This window comes from Mastigoproctus giganteus, chromosome 3 (genome assembly GCF_048544385.1).
Source record: "Mastigoproctus giganteus isolate SK-2022 chromosome 3, ASM4854438v1, whole genome shotgun sequence".
Classification (NCBI taxonomy): domain Eukaryota; kingdom Metazoa; phylum Arthropoda; class Arachnida; order Uropygi; family Thelyphonidae; genus Mastigoproctus; species Mastigoproctus giganteus.
The window spans coordinates 254,723,620-254,740,539 of record NC_143577.1 but is presented as its reverse complement, the minus strand read 5'-3'; the positions used below and the strand labels follow the sequence as shown (position 1 = coordinate 254,740,539).

Below are 16,920 nucleotides of genomic sequence, written 5' to 3'. Positions count from 1 at the left end.
TTCTTAGTATGCAGATTAAAATTCCAGAGCAATCTCATTAAGCAATTTTGTGAAATTATTCAGACATGTTTTTATGAACATTAACGATCATAAATCTTAAATTATGAAAAATACGTTTGCGTATACTAAGCGACTAACATGATTCATAAAAGAGGCTGGACTGTCGGGTTTCTTATTTTACTGACTAAGACTTCAATTCTGACTAAAACGATCTTAATTATTAAAATATAACATAAATGAAATATTCAAGGTAAAACGAGTTTAAAGTCTGATGGCTACTCTAAGTTTGCCTATACAAAGGTGAACAGGAGTAATTGGCAATAAGAAAGGGACCTCTTTTACAAGAGTAAATATTCACAAGGCCTGAAATGTGATGATTCAAGTGGATTGGTAAATGCCTTTCATTTCGATAGCAATAATCCCAGGTTAATTTTCGCTTAATTATGAAATACTTAAGAGTAATTAGATATTACGTTTTAAGAGTGGTGAACACAAGCTCCAGGACAGCTCATTCCTCTGTCAGTAGAGAAGAGGTTCTTTTTAGCGTTGTAAAATAATTTCTTATTAGTGGTGCAGCAAAAAATAATTTCTTATTTTTTGCTGCACCACTTTCGAACTTTGTTTCTTTGCTGCCAGATTGCTCACTCGTTTCAGCAAGAGTACAGTTGAACGGCATTTAGTTTGTTGATTATACCTAGCCCTCGTGAGTAGCACAGTTAGTAGAATCACCATCCTCCCCACCGCAGATGTAAAAGACCTGAGTTTGTGTCCCATCAATGACAAGAGGAATTTTTATCAGGGAACTTTTCACAATGTGGCTGAGTTAGTCAGTCTTTCTCCCGGAAACTCAGATTTTTCTGAGTGTCCGGGAGAACTCTGTTCCAGCAATCACCTACCCGCTGGCTAAAGGCAAACTTCCACACATCTATTCTACAACTGTCTTTCCTCAATTTGAATCTATGCCCCCTCAGGTTCTTAATCTGAGCAAGCGGAAGTATCCTGTCAGCATTGAGCCTGCTCAAACCATTCAAGGCCTTAAACCTCAAGGTGCCTAGTCTCCAGATACTGCAACTTGCAGAACTTAAGCCTTTCCCCACCTCAAATTTTGCTAACGAAGACCTGTTTTCTCCCTTGGAAAGTCTGTTTGAAACCTCAATCTTCAATTTAATTGTTAAAATTTCTATTTCCTTTTAAAAGACAAAGAAGAAGACTATAACTACACAGATACATGGTTTATTTGCAACTACATATGCCACATGACTGTGGTAGAAGAATGTATATTATAAAGTAGGTCAAATATACATACATTGTTGTGTTAATATACTACTCCTTTACTAGAAATTAACCATCACTTAAATAATATTTTTTAAATATTAAAATATAATAAAAATTGGCCATTATGTATTAAGCTTACCATTCAGAAGAAATTCTAACAAGTTAGTTAATGTATGTAAGCATGCTACATATCAGGTTGGTTAGATTTTTTACATTAATTGAATTTTTTTAAATTAATCTTAGTTACCTAAGATAAACAGAAGTGAAAACTGAAATGTGTTAAGGGCTTTAGCCTCAGGCTACAAGAGAATTAGACAACGTACAAGTTAGTGCAAATGCATCATATTAGTATGCAGTTAAACTCTGAATTAGCACAAATATGCAAAGGCGGCATCATTTAAGTTATATCTCATATTGTGAATACCTTCACAATGAGTTGCCATGATATTGCACTACTTCGAATAAGTAACGCTTCACCAAGGGAGAAGACTTGTTACTTATTCTCAGCGGGATACCACCACCCAGACGGCACCGTTTCAGGGTTATTTGGCCCTTGTTTATAGGTACCCTAGTGATGCAATGATGACAAAACAGTTATGAAGTACAACTCCACAATATAAGAGATGCCTGATGGTGTATAATATAAATTAAGACTGAAATGTGTTAAGGGCTTTAGCCTCAGGCTGCGAGAGAATTAGACAACGTACAAGTTAGTGCAAATGAATCATATTAATACGCAGCTAAACTCTGAATTAACACAAATATGCAAAGGCGGCATCATTTAGAGAGGCTAAAGCCCTTAACACTTTTCAGTCTTAATTTATATTATACACCATCAGGCATCTCTCATATTATGGAGTTATACTTCATAACTGTTTTGTCATCACTGCATCACTAGGGTACCTACCCACCCACCGAAGAAGGGCCAAACAGCCCTGAAACGGTGCCGTCTGGGTGGTGGTATCCCGCTGAGAATAACAATCTTCTCCCTTGGTGAAGCGTTACTTATTCAAAATAGTGCAATATCATGGCAACTCATTGTGAAGGTATTTACAATATGAAATAACTTATATGATGCCACCTTTACATATTTGTGCTAATTCAGAGTTTAGCTGCATACTAATATGATGCATTTGCACTAACTTGTACTTGTCAGAAGTGAAAAATAAACTAATTATAGTGTAAACAACTATCTTGTTACCAATTAATTAGTAATTAATTTGTAACAAGATAATTAGTTATTATTATTAGCTAATATTAATAATATATAAAAGTAATTGTTCTTTATTCAACGAATACCTCACAACCTAATTTCAGGTGCACATGAAATGCAAAACACAGCAACAAATGTAATATCCAGTGCTTCAGCTACAATATACAGTATAGATAGCCCATATGAAAAATAAAAATAATAAAATAAATAATTTCCAGATTTCTTCCGGTCCAATTTATGTGAAATACAAAAGAAACCAAATATAAAATCTGATGAAAATCCATTCACTGGAAGTAGAGTTATTACATGCGGATGGACTGACAAACAAATAAACATGGTAAAGGCACGTAGGCACTTTACACATATGTAAAATGCTCCTAAAAAAAAAAAAAATAAAATTTAAATAGCCTACAGCTATTGATCTATGGGAAATTCGAAAAGGTAAAATTCATTCCAGTATCAGTAACATTTGGATTTTCAAAATATTATTTTACTTAACAAATTACCTGTTGTTTAGTGTTTCTATTTGGCTTAATAGAAAAATGGGCCTCCCTCATTGATTTCTCAATAATGCTGACAGGATAAGGCCTCTTAGTATCTGGATTGACACATTTATCTGCAACCACAGTGGCAATATCACGAAATGTTGATTCTAGTTGGGCTTGACGTTCTTTCTCAGATACCTGCAGTTCTCCTTTGGCTAGAATCTGTTATGAAAAACTTACATTAACATAAGCATATCAGGTTATCTAGTAGAAATTATGAAATTTTTTACTGACAGTCTGCTTTGACTTAATGCTTCTCTAGGGTAAGAATGCTTCAAATTCAAAAATTATTTTTTCAAATTGGAACATTTGTTTTCAATCAAGGCACTTCAAACATTCATTCATATTCTACTTGCTGAGTTAACTGACCTTAAAATTTACAATGGCTTAAGACTGTCCATGCACAATTAGCATGTTAAAACAGCACCAATATATTCAATCCCTCTCTGGGGAATCTTTAAGGGAGTAGATTATTAGTTTAACTACTATAACATTTTCTTATTGCTAATTCAAATAAAATTATTAACCTGACTCATTATACTAAAGTCCTCTCTTGTAGGTTACCCACAGGGGCTCACATCTGGTGAGTATTGGCTTGGCAAACCCAGGGTCCTGAGCTGGATATCATCATTCTTCTCTTTCTTGATGCTCGCTCTCTCTCTCCTCAGGAATTTTTTTTTTTTTTTTGGCTGGTGCAGCATAAGCCTCAAGCTTCCTTGAACCATATGACTAATAATAATAATAAAATAATAACATACTACATTCTGCTTAATATAACATTTATCCTCTTTATTCTACTTTACTGGATTTTATTTTAAAAATGTTGTGCCCTCAAACATGTGAGCTATAGAGGTGACAAGATTATCTCAACAAGCTTTGTGCACAATCATATTTCAATAAATTCCTCTAATTTCAATGTAATGCAGTGTTTAACACGCAAGGTGTAATCCCTACTTATATCATACTTTGCATGGATAAATAACATGGAAGAAAGTTTTATTTTCATTTCTATCTTTAATTTTTGGGTTTTTTTTTATGAAAACCCCAAACACGAGACGTATTAGAATCTATAGTACTAAGCACCGTGCTTGGGTTGGAGGTTGAGATGACAAAAGAAGATATTTTTTGACATTAGACTAACTTCTGTAGACTAGCTTTCGGGGAAATACATATGAAGGAAGGTTGTCCCAGAAAACGGCAGTTGAATGAATAAACGAGGAAGATGAAAAGTTGGTTCTGTGAGTTTGAAGTTGGACAGTAAATGGATGTTGGATGGAGGCAGCATGTGTTCAGACTGCTTTGAAAGAGAGAGCAGGAATTATAGAAGCCAATTCAGAAGAACAGTACCCATGGAAGTATCTGTAGAAAAGGCATGCAGCATAAACAGTAAGTCTATGAGACAGCGAGTGGAGAGTCTGTTAGAGAGGAGTCATTAATTACCCTAACTGCCCTCTTCTGAATGGAATCTAGAAGCCTGAGAGAGGTTTTGGGGGCACCGCCCCAGATGTGGGAATAATATTCCATGGTAGGGCAGATTTGCGATTTGAACAGCTGTTTGGAAGAAAAGTAATGCCGAGAGCAAAAGAGAAAACCAAATTTTTTAGATGCATAGCAAGCAATATTTGTAATGTGCTTGTGCCAAGAGAGATTATAAGTCACGGTAATCCCCAAAAGAGATATATCATTTTGCCTAAAAATCAGAGTGTCACCAAAGATAAGCATAGGACCAGAAGAATCCTTTTTGCGAAATATAAGACAAGACTGAGTTTTAGAAGGATTGAAATCAACTAAGTTGTCCATGCCCCACTGGAGAATTACCTGGAGATTGGCATTTAGGGAATTGGTAGCAGATATTTGAGAAGTTGAAGCTGATTGAGCAGGGCAAGGTTTCTTAAAATGGAAAGTGGAATGCAATGTGCCACCATCGGCAAAACTATGGATAGAATTTCCAGTCAATGGAAGAAGGTCATTAATATATAAGAGAAAAAGAGTGGGGGTAAAGAATTCTATGAAACAGCCTTAGCACTGTTTCATAGAATCAACCAGTTTTCCCAAGCACAATTAACATTAATTTTTTGCCATTATAAATTAGAAACTGAACCTTGGGGGACACCAGCATTAGTGGAAAAGTTAGAAGACACAGAGCCATCTACCATTACCTTCAGTGATGGTAGATGGCTCTCAGTGAGCAATCAGACAGAAAACTGGATAATCAATTACAAAAAACAATGGGCACACCATAAGATGGAAGTTTGTTTAGAAGACCTTTATGCCAAACAAGATCGAAAGCCTTTGAGATGTCAAAAGCAACTGCTTGTGTTTCACCGAACTTTTCCTGTTGAATTTGTCCACAAATGGGTAAACATAAGCCAGAATATCACCAGTGGATCGACACTGATGGAACCCATACTGGTGATCGTTGATCAGACGGAAAGTTTCTAGGTAGTTTAAGAGTTGACGGTTAATTGATTTCTCCATTACTTTAGAAAGAGTAGAAGTAATTGCAATGGGACGATAATTGGATGGGAGGTATTTGTCACCCTTTTTAGAAACTGGCTGAATACGAGCAAATTTCCAAGCAGAAGGAAAAACATCTTTGGAATAAGAAAGTGAAAAAAGGCGGCAAAGAACAGGGTACTTTGCCGTCTTTTTTCACTTCTCCAGAAGTTCAGGAGCACAGGTTTGGAGAAAAAGTGGAGAAATACCATCAGGACAGAGCTTTCTCAGCATCAAGATTCGTCAAAATTCTTCTGACATCCTTTTGACAGAAGACCAGAGGAGGCATTGAATGGAGCATGTTGGGAATGGTGGGAGGTGTTTTGCGAAGATCATTAATACAAGAGTTGAAAGAAAAATGGGATGCTAGCAGGTCAACTTTATCCTTGGATGAAGTGAAAACAGAACCATCTGGCTTTGACAGAGGTGGGAGCAGAGATGGGCAAAAGTTGCGGCCAATAGCTTTGGCAAGAGACCAGAATGCTCGGCTACCATTAGGGCAAGAAGCAAGTTTTCTACTCTTAGCCTGTTCAAAATCTAGTTTGGACTGATTAATAACTGCTTTGCAATTGTTGCGAGCTTTGGTGTGGGCAGAAAACGAAACTGAACAACTGGAAACAAGCCAATTATGACATGCAATGTTCTTCTCTTGAACAGCCTTAGCACTTTCATAGAATCAAACAGTTTGCCCAAGCACAATTAACATTAATCTTATGCCATTATAAATTAGAAAGCTATCAACTGACAAAATGATAGATAGTAGTTTGTTCCAGATTTCGGCACATCTATTCTGCAGCCATCCCTCCCCCTCAATTTGAGGTTCATAAAAGCTCTGAGAGGAATTAGTAAAATGAATGAAGGTGGAATTCTCAATGTTATAAAGAATTCCAGAACTAGGGGCCATAAATTACAGGAATTGAGGTTTAGATCAATTATAGGAAGTTCTCTTTTAGCCAGCAAGTCGTTTATGGTTGGAACAAGTGGCCTCCGTAGCCGAGTGGGCAGGAGCGGGAGTGCAGTAGCACACGCTCTTTGAGTAGACCGGGGTTCAAGCCCCTGACTGCTGAATACGGTCGATCTGCCAACCCGCACTGGACCAGCGTGGCAGATTATGGTCCATTTCCCTCACCATGAATTGTTGAGGAGGCTTCCATCCTGCAGTGGGTTGATAATGGCTGCACTTTACTTTTTTTTTTTACCCTCACAGGTAGTTGAGGCTGACAGCTTGAATAAATTCATAGGTCAACTGAATAGTTAAGCCGTGTGAGGATGGAAGCATATCATTTATATTTTCCCATATAGTGTAAAGAAGCAAAAGCCTGTGCTTCCTCACACTATATGGGGAATACTGTTACCACGATTATTATATGGCAAATATTATTACTACTAGGAATAGGCGGGACATTTGCACATGTTATCTATGGGGACTTCCTCTGAATTCAAGAATGCTCATTATTACAACTAAAGGTTTGGTCACCTCTTTTGCTGCTTCCTTTAATGTAAGTTAGTATAAGGGCTGTTCAATAAAGAACAATCAATTTTTTGCAACATACCTTTATTAATCATCCATATTTTGATGGTCCTTTTCAAAGTAGTTCCTATTAAATGAAATTTGACTTGGTTCCAACACGTACACTATTCATGAGTCTGAGAATAGTATGCAGTGGCAAGGTCAGGTTGTGTCAAGCAAATGGGTATATTCTTGCTGTGTGTATGCTGCCATATCCAAAAATTTCATTACTTCATACAACACGTCCTCCCCCCTGCACCTTATCTTTACTGCTCAATACATCATGAATAGACAAAGTAATAAAACAAATTTATCTGCAAAAATATATAAACCTCCTCAATCACTTCCTAATTCGTTTCATGAACATACATGGTCTCGGTTCCAATTTCAATGATGTCCATTTCCAATTACACTCTACAAAGCCTCACTTCTTTTTCTCACAGAATCTCAATTGTCACTTGATTCAACCACTGCTCATCTCATTTGTTCCAATTATTTGCTGTATTATTCCTTTCAATTCAAAGGTGATATGCATGCATGCCGATATTCCCTGTTAGTGACTTAATAATTTTGAATCTTCTCTTTTTCATCTTCTCTGATTTAAAATCTCTTTATCCCATTCTGTTGTTTCATCTGTTGCCACTATCAATCTCCCAATTCCACAAATCACATGGAACTGTTTGAGTTCTCTTTGAAGCTCAACTTTCTCCAGTCCAACTTTGTTAACAGTGAGGTAATTTTCCTCAGCAATTTAACTTCACAACTCTAGTTAGCTTCAATTTTCTGGTCACATGGACCTAGCTGCTTGAGATACTGAAGCCTTTGCAATTATTAATGATTTTGCACAGACTGTTAACATCTACCTAACAGAATACCAGACAATCCTAGTCAACAGTCTTGACTTTTTTCTCACAAATAACTCTTCCGAGTACACAATCAAGGCAAATGGTCCTTTAAGTAGTGCAGATCACAACTTGGTGATGGTCTCTTCTCCAATGGAGCCTTTCTCTTGTGGCCATTCTCGCCTCGTTTTTTGGCATGTCAAGAATGCTGATGTGGAATAAAGGATTTCATCCTTTATTCCACACTCCAACTTACAATCTTGTCCTTTATCTAACCCTTTGTTTTCCAATATGTGTGCTAAGGCCATTCAAGTTTAAGAATGTTGCATATCGCAATTGGCTTGTATCCAAATCTGTAGGTTCATTTTTTGCCCACACCAAAGCTTGCAACAATTGTAAAGCAATCCATACTAGTTTCTGACCGGTCTAACAGTAGAAAACTTGCTTCTTGTCCAAACGGTAGTTGAACATTCTGATCCTTTGCCAACATTATTGGCCACAACGTTCACACAATTATACTCCCACCTCTGGTAAAACATTCTACCATACCCAGTACAATGCACTCGGCACCTTCTGTGATCTTCCAACAAAAGGATGGCAGAAGAATTGTGAAACAATCTTCATGTCAAGAAAGCTCATGGTGTCCTGATGGTATTTCTCCACTTAAACTCAAAACCTGTGCTCAGTCCTGTTCTATGTCACACTTTTATACTTTCTTAATCCACTGTTTTTTCTTCTGCTTGGAAATTTGCTCATCCCACCAGTTCCTAAAAAGTGTGACAAATCCCTCCCATCCAGTTATCATCCCATTGCACTCACCTCTACTCTTTAAATAAGTTGTAGGAATACATTAACCTCCAACTCCTAAACTATCTTGAAAACTTCCATCTGATCAATGGTCAGCAATATCTATTCACTCAGTGTTGATACACTGGTAATATACTTTATGCCAAACACATCTGGTAAGATGTGTTTAGCATAAAGTATATTACCAGTCTTCTAAACAAGCTTCTATCCTATGAACCGTCAACTGTTTTCTGTAACTCAGTATCAAGTTTTCTCTCTGACTGATCACTGCAGCGATGGTACATGGTACACTGTTTTCTAACTTGCCAACTAATGCTGTGTTTCCCAAGGTTACATTCTTTTCTTTTTCCCCACTCTTTTACTCTTATAAATTAATGACTTTCTTCTATTGACTGGAAATCTTATCCACAGTTTTGCCAATAATAGCACACCGCATTCCACATTCTTGAGAAACCTTGCCTGCACAAACAGCTTCAACTTTTCGAATATCCACTACCAATTCCTGTAATGCTGAATCTCCAGGTAATTCTCCAGTTGTGGGGCAAAGAAATTAATTAATTTCAATCCTTCTGAAATTCAGTCCTGTCATATATCTCACAAAAGGATTCTTCTAATCCTGTGCTTATCTTCGATGTCACTCACATTTCTAGACAAGATCAAATATCTGTATTAGGGATTACCCTGACTTCTAATCTCTCTCTTGGCATAAGCACATCACAAATACTGCTTCCTCTGCATCTAACAAACTGGGTATTCTCTTTTGCCCTCAGTGTTATTTTTCTTCTTAAAAGCTACTCACTCTGTACAAAGTCAGGGTGTTTCCCCATAACCTCTCGACTTCTCGCTTCCATTCAAAACAGGGCAGTTAAGCTAATTAATGACCTATCTCTTGCAAATATCTCTCCACTCTCTGTCTCACAAATGTTCTGGTTCTGCTGCTTGCCTTTTCTATAAATACTTCTGCACACTGTTCTTCTGAAGTGGCTTCTATAATCCGTCCCCCTTCCAAACCAGTCCGATCACCTGCCACATCAGTCGCCATTCTTTTACTGTCCAATTTAACTCAGAACACTAACCTTTCTTCTTCATCATCATTTATCCCTTCAACTGCTATTTTCCCGAAACAACCTCCCTTCACTAATATTTCCTGAAAATTACAAGCTATAGGAATTCAAGTTTAATGTCAACAAGTATCTTTTTTTCATCTTCTCAACATTTAATCCACGCACAGTACAGCCACCATAGCCGAGTGGTCAAGCATGTGGGTGCATAAGTACACGTGCCTTGAGTGACCGGGGTTCAAGCCCGTGACTGCTAAATACTGTGCTGTTTCTTGTATTCTGTCTATCTTGTGAACTCCTCTGACCGTTTGGTCATTGCAGAGTAAAAACAGAAAATTTATTTATCTATTTATTTTCATTTATCAATCAAACACAGAACTCACATTACATGTACAATCCCACAACCACATCCCTTTAGTTGATTCGGCCATCCCCATTATTAAATTGAAATCTAGTCTTAATTTTTCAGTACAAAGCCCTCATTATAGAATGGTTTCGCCATCATTCTAATTTTAACGTAATAAATGCCAAATTATCCTATAACCTCTCTCCAGTTTGGAATCTCACGCACCTGAGATTCCCATGTATCAAAGAGCATCACGGGAACATAGAGTCCTTTAAATACGCGCATTTTCACTTTCTTCTTACTACCACCAACTGAAGACGTTAACAACGAAAGCCAATTCATTATGGCTATTGGCCTCCTCAGTTTACAGATATAGTTTCAATCATTTATTATCTTAAATTCTATGACAACCAAGGACGAAGATGTGCACTTCTATTTCCTTGGGCATATTTTAATTCTGTTTTTAAAACTAAATTATCCACACTAATCCAATTTAAACTCAAATTTGTATCCATCCTATCCTAAGTATCAACAGCAGATTATACAAAAGGTGAGTACCATAAAATTAAGCTACGCTATTAATTTGAGTCAATCTAAATCGGTATTTTAAGAAATTCTACAAATCATTTAATTGTCAAAATTTATTTATTTATTTTACTAAGTACTATAGGTTCTAATCCCTTTCATGTTAACAGGAGAGACTGCTTCTACAGGGATGGGATATACTTAAACAGAAAGGGTGCAAGAATGTTTGCTGATGCTATCGAGGCAGTGTTAGATGGGTTAGAAAACTGCTAGATTGGGGGGATACAAGGACTAATAGATTAACAGTAGCCACTGGCAGAGGTTAAAGTGATTCTTGCACTGCTTCTATTGGAATGAGCCGCAGCCTGGAAAATAAGATGCAGGATATTTCAGAGACTGCTGGGAATCATTGGGGTACAAATAAACACTTGGGTCGTGTTAGGATAGCTAAGAAAAAGAACAAGTGCATGTATACTTGCGTGTACACCAATGCTAGGAGTTTAGTAAATAAATTTGATGAATTTGAGGTATTGCTCAAAACATCAAAGGCAGATATTGTGGGGATTTCAGAGACGTGGTGTCACACAGATATAAGGAATGCAGAATTGGAATTTGGGGAGTACAATGTCTACAGAAAGGATAGACAGGATAGGAAGGGAGGAGGGGTTATGCTATTAGTTAAGAAATACATAAAATCCAAGGAAGTGAAGCCAGTCAACATTGCTGGACAGTGCAGTGTCGAGTCAGTTTGGTGTGACATAAGCATTGGGAGATCAAAATTGAGAGTAGGAGTGTGCTATAGGCCTAATGACTCTGATGAGTATAATAAGAAACAGTACAGGGAAATAGTGCGCCAGTAAATCAGCGAGTCTTATAATGGGGGATTTTAATTTCCAGATATTGACTGGAATTTGGGGGCTGGTCACTCACACACTAGCAAGGCTTTTGTGGATTTATTGGATGATTGTTTTCTACATCAGCATGTTCGGGAGGCAACTAGAGGGAGTAATACTCTTGATTTGATTATCAGTAGTGATTCTTCATGCATTAAGAATCTGCAGGTAAATGAACCACTAGGTGGCAGTGATCACAGTGTGCTGAAGTGGGATTTACTCAAAGAGGTAACTACCATTAGGGGTAAAGGGAAGGGTTATTGCTTTCGTAAAGGCGACTACGACGGACTGAGACAGTATTTAAATTCTATATAGTGGGACCAACTGATGATGTTACTAACAGCAAATTCAAATTGGGAAGCATTCAAAGAATTTATCTTGGAAGCTACTAGGCTCTACATACCAATTAAGAAATATTGTTCAAGGTTCAGGCCTAAGTGGATGTCAGATGAACTAATGAGACATATGGCAGAGAAGAAAAATGCATGGGATACATACAAATTAACACGTGACACAGAAGCCTATGATAGATACAAGTTGATCTGTAACCAAGTTACAAAGGAGGTTAGGAAGGTGAAGGCAGATTACGAGAAATCTTTGGCAAGGGATGCAAAGAAAAACAGCAAAGAGTTCTTTACTTATGTAAACTCTAGAAGGAAGGGGATGAATCAGATTGGTCCACTTGATTTCGATGGGTCAACTGTTGATGATCCTGCTCAGGTAGCTAATAAACTAAATGAATATTTTGCATTGACATTCACACATGAGGAGTTATTCAGCGAGGGGAATGCCAGAGGCGTATTCAACCTCTGGCAGTAAGCTAGAGAATCTTGTAATAACTGAGAGTAAAGTGGAGGAGAAATTGTTGAAGATAAATACAAGAAAGGCACCTGGGGTGGATGGGATCTATCCAGTTATATTAAAGGAGACGGCAAAGGAAGTAAGCAAACCCTTAGCCATAATTATGAGAGCTTCCTTAGAATCAGGGGAAGTACCCATGGACTGGAGATGTGCAAATGTGACCCCAATTCACAAAGGAGGATCAAAGGGCGACACAAGTAATTATAGACCTGTTAGTTTAACTTCTCTTCAAGGAAAATAAATGGAGGCACTGGTTAAAGAAGCACTGCAGGATCATCTAGACAAGACTTCAATTATAGCTCAGACACAGCATGGTTTTGTTAAGAGGAAGTCTTGCCTGACCAATTTGATTGGATACTATGAAGCAGTCACAAAAGAACTGGATGCAGGGAATAACTTTGATTTATATACTTGGATCTTAGAAAGGTTTTTGATACTGTTGCACATGGAAGACTGCTGCACAAATTGGAGCAGTGTGGCATTGGAGGCAAATTGCTTCTATGAATAAAGGGGTGGTTGAGGGGGAGAAGACAGTGGTAATCAATGGACACTGCTCATCGTGGACTAATGTTATTAGTGGAGTCCCTCAGGGTTCATTATTGGGTCCATTATTGTTTTCTGTATTTATAAATTATATTGATGATGGTATATCAAGCTTAATGTCCAAGTTTGCACACGATACGAAGGTTGGCAGGGTTGTCAAGGACACTACTGACACTATGCTACTGCAACGGGATCTGGAAAGGTTGAGCAGATGGGCTGAGAGGTGTCAAATGAAGTTTAACATTGACAAATGTAAAGTATTACATATGGGAAACAGCAACCCTAGAGCAACATATCAACTCTGTAGTACTACACTACACTGTCAGTGTAGTACCACAGTGTAGTATCAACTCTGTGGTACTACACTGACAGTGGTAGAGAATGAAAGGGACCTGGGGGTGGTTGTGCAGGCAGATATGAAGTTTTCTGAGCAGTGCAGACGGGCTGCAAGAGTAGCTCATGGTGTATTGTCGATGATATATAGGAATTTTTCTAGCAGGGATAAGGAGGTGATTATTCTCTTGTATAAAGCAATGGTCAGGCCACACCTAGAGTACTGTATACAGGTCTGGAGGCCTCATTTCAAGAAGGATGTAGAGATGCTGGAACGAGTACAGAGAAGGGCAACAAAATTAGTGAATGGAACAAAGGGGTGCTCTTACGAAGAAAGGCTTAAGTTTTGCAAATTACAGTGTCTGGAGACTAGGCACCTGCGAGGTGATCTGATAGGTGTATAAAGCCTTGAATGGTTTGAGCATGCTCAATGCTGATGGGATTCTTCCTCTTGCTCAGAATAATCACCTGAGAGGACGTAAATTCAAATTGAAGAAAGACAGATGTAGGATAGACGTGAGGAAATTTGCCTTTAGCCAGTGGGTGATTGGTTGGTGGAACAGACTTCCATCCCTTGTCGTGGAAGTTGATAGCCTAAATAAGTTTAAGGCTCAGCTGGACAGGTATTTCGAACGAGCAGAGGGGTGAAATGGAAGTGGTTATTTTTCATTTATTTATTTATTTTTATTTATTTTTTTTTTTTTTGGCTGATGCTGCATAAGCTTGCTTTCTTGCATCAAATGCCTCTACTAATGCTAATGTTTGGATTTTTCATTTAAAAAAAAAATAATAAAACACTAATCTCATTGATCTTCTTTGTACCTGTTCCAACAGATCCACATCATTCCTAAAATGAGGCTTCCAGATCTGTATGTGGTACCCAAGATGCGGCTTAACCAGTGCCTTATACAATGGAATAATTTCCTCCTTATTCCTGCTAGCAAAATTCCTGTATATCATTGACAAAACCCACTATGATTACCTCTCTAACTTTCCATTTAGCATTTTCTTTTTTTTAACTGTTTTTTTTCATCATCTGGTCCCAATGAAAACAATAAAAAAAAGTGAGCCCATTATAATCACCTTTGCATAATTAGCATAAACAAAATTCCTTTCATTTGACCTTCACAGCAGTTACTTCTACGAATAAATCCTGCATACTCTATAATCACTGCCACCAAATACTTCCTTTACTTGAACCTTCTTAACTGAATCCCTTTGAATTTGAACATTTAATCACTGTTTATAACCAGATCAAGAACAGTGCTTTCTCTTGTAGCACTATGTTGCTATAGAAAGCAGATCCAAAAATATTCTGCTACTGAATCCTAACCCACAAGTTCGAATCACCATCTAATAAACTGAAAACTGATTACCTACAAAGTTAGATTTTTAATGAAAAATATTGATTTACCAAAAAAATTAGAGGTATAATGTACACAAATTAATAACATCATTTTGTGTCAAAGCTTAAAAAAAAAAAAAAAAAAGGTACTGAACATATTCAATTAAGAGAAGCTTGTGAAAACTTTATAATAAAGATTATTAAAAAAGCAAGGATGTATAAAAATCCTCTTTTAGTACATACCTCTAAACAAATTTCAGTCTGGTTTTCAGTATTGAAACATTTAATCAAATCTTCTTTTTTAGCAACTTGTCCTTTTGAAACATTAGTAAAAACTGAGTGTGTCTGTAGTACTTCATCTATATCTTTCTCTCTAAATGGAATAAAAAAAAATTATACATTCAACACCTATTTAAAAAATGTCCCTCAAACACTGGAGAATAAATAATTTCAGCAAAATAATTTATTCACAACTTCAGCAAGGCAAAGAGAGTCAACACCTGCTATAAGAAAGTTGAAGGATAATTGGGTAATGTCACTTGGCACATAACCCAAGATTTTTCTAGGTCTGGTAATAAAACCCAACAGCCCCCTCCCAATTACAAACACAAAGAACAGTCTTCCTTCACATAATAATAACAGGACTGCATTATCATGCCTCTAATCTTCTGAGGGTATGCCAGTTCAGGACATTCTTTGCTACTTTTTTCTTTTGCTGATATCTTATTCATTTAATATGTAATTTACAGTCTAAGCTTATTATGTAATTTACATAATATACAATTTTTTTTCATATATTATCACCATTGCAGTTCTGTAATCTGGCCCTGGAGGGATTGTGCAAGGCCCATGGGGTAGAAGGCCTGACGTAGCCAGGAGCGAGAGTGAATAGTACGCGTTCCTTGAGTGGACCGGGATTCAAGCCTGTGACTACTAAATACGATAAATATTTGTATTGACGATTTATTGTAAACTCTACTGACTTGGTTGTCGTGCCAGAGTATAAACAGAAAAAAAAATAATAAAAAATTTCCCACATGATCTGTGCTTGATAAGACAAGAACTTGTTTTCACAGGAATCATTAATATACTTAAACAGAAAGGGTGCAAAGACATTTGCTAATGCTATCATGGCAGTGTTATGTGGGTAGGAAAATTACTAGTTGGTGGGATACACATACTAATAGATTAACTAGTAGCTTGGAAAGTAAGATGTCAGGGAATTCAAGCCCTGCTATGGTTCATCATGAAACAAGCAAATACATGAGCTGTGTTAGGGTAACTAAGAGTAAGAACAAGTGCATGTATACTTGCACATACACTAATGCTAGGAGCACAGTAAACAATTGGATAAATTTGAAGTACTGATTAAGTCATCAAATGCAAACATTTGGGATATTGGAGATGATATTACTCAGACAAAAAGGATGCAGAATTTGAATATGGAGCATACAATATGTACAGAAAGGAAAAAAGAGGACATGAGGAGAGGTTGGATAAGCTCTTAGTTAAGAAGCAGGGCCGTGCAAATTGGGGTGTGCATTGGGTGCATCATGCCAAGGCCCTCAAATCTAGGGGGCCCAATGGAGGGAGCCATCAAGGTCTCAACATAAATAAATGAGGCACCTTAAGCCCTTTTGCATTGGGTCCCAAGTACCTTTGCACAGCCCTGTTAAGAAGCATATTAAATCTAAGGCAGTGTACCCAGTCCAGGGGCATACTCAGGAGTGGGCAGAGGAGGCACATGCCCCTTAACCACAAAGGCGGAGGCGTTCCAAAATAAAACTCAAAAACCTGGTCGCCATTCCCCCCCTACAATGATATCTGGATACACCATTGACCCCATCAAAATGGGAAGTCAGTGCAATGTTGAGTATATTGTGTAACAAGTACTAAGTTTGTTTTTGTTTGTTTTTTTGGTTTTTCTAGGAGCATTAGCAACTAAGGCCATATTGCTCCGGGATATGCGGTGGTCATTCCCTGACCTTTCCGCATCCTCGTATTTGGTGGTGACGGGCTCGAACCCCAGTCTTATCAAGAAGCGTGTGCTACGCACTGTTGCTGCTGCTCCTTCCCACCTGGCTACGGAGGCGCCACAAGTACTAAGAAAACGAGAGTAAGAATGTGTTATAGGCCTAATGATTATGATGAGTATAACAAATAACTATATACAGAAATAGAGTGGGCCAGTAAATAAGAAATGTCCAACAATTTGGGATTTTAAATTTCCAGATATTGATTAGAACTTGTAGGTTGGTCACTCGCATATGATTTATTAGATGACTGTTTCCTATAGCAGCATGTTTGAGGGACAACAAGAGGAAG

At 37.5% G+C, this 16,920-nt stretch overlaps 1 protein-coding gene across 1 annotated transcript in view; it reads right to left on the bottom strand.

Moving 5' to 3' along the window:
* Sbds (SBDS ribosome maturation factor) overlaps positions 1 to 16,920 on the bottom strand; it is a 54,760-nt gene that overhangs the window by 25,838 nt on the left and 12,002 nt on the right. Inside the window, exons 2-3 of the mRNA XM_090371038.1 lie at positions 14,839 to 14,968; positions 2,995 to 3,195 (exon numbers count right to left, since the gene is read on the bottom strand). Of these exons, the coding sequence (XP_090227164.1) occupies positions 2,995 to 3,195; positions 14,839 to 14,968 (331 nt within the window). The remainder of the gene's footprint in view (positions 1 to 2,994; positions 3,196 to 14,838; positions 14,969 to 16,920) is intronic.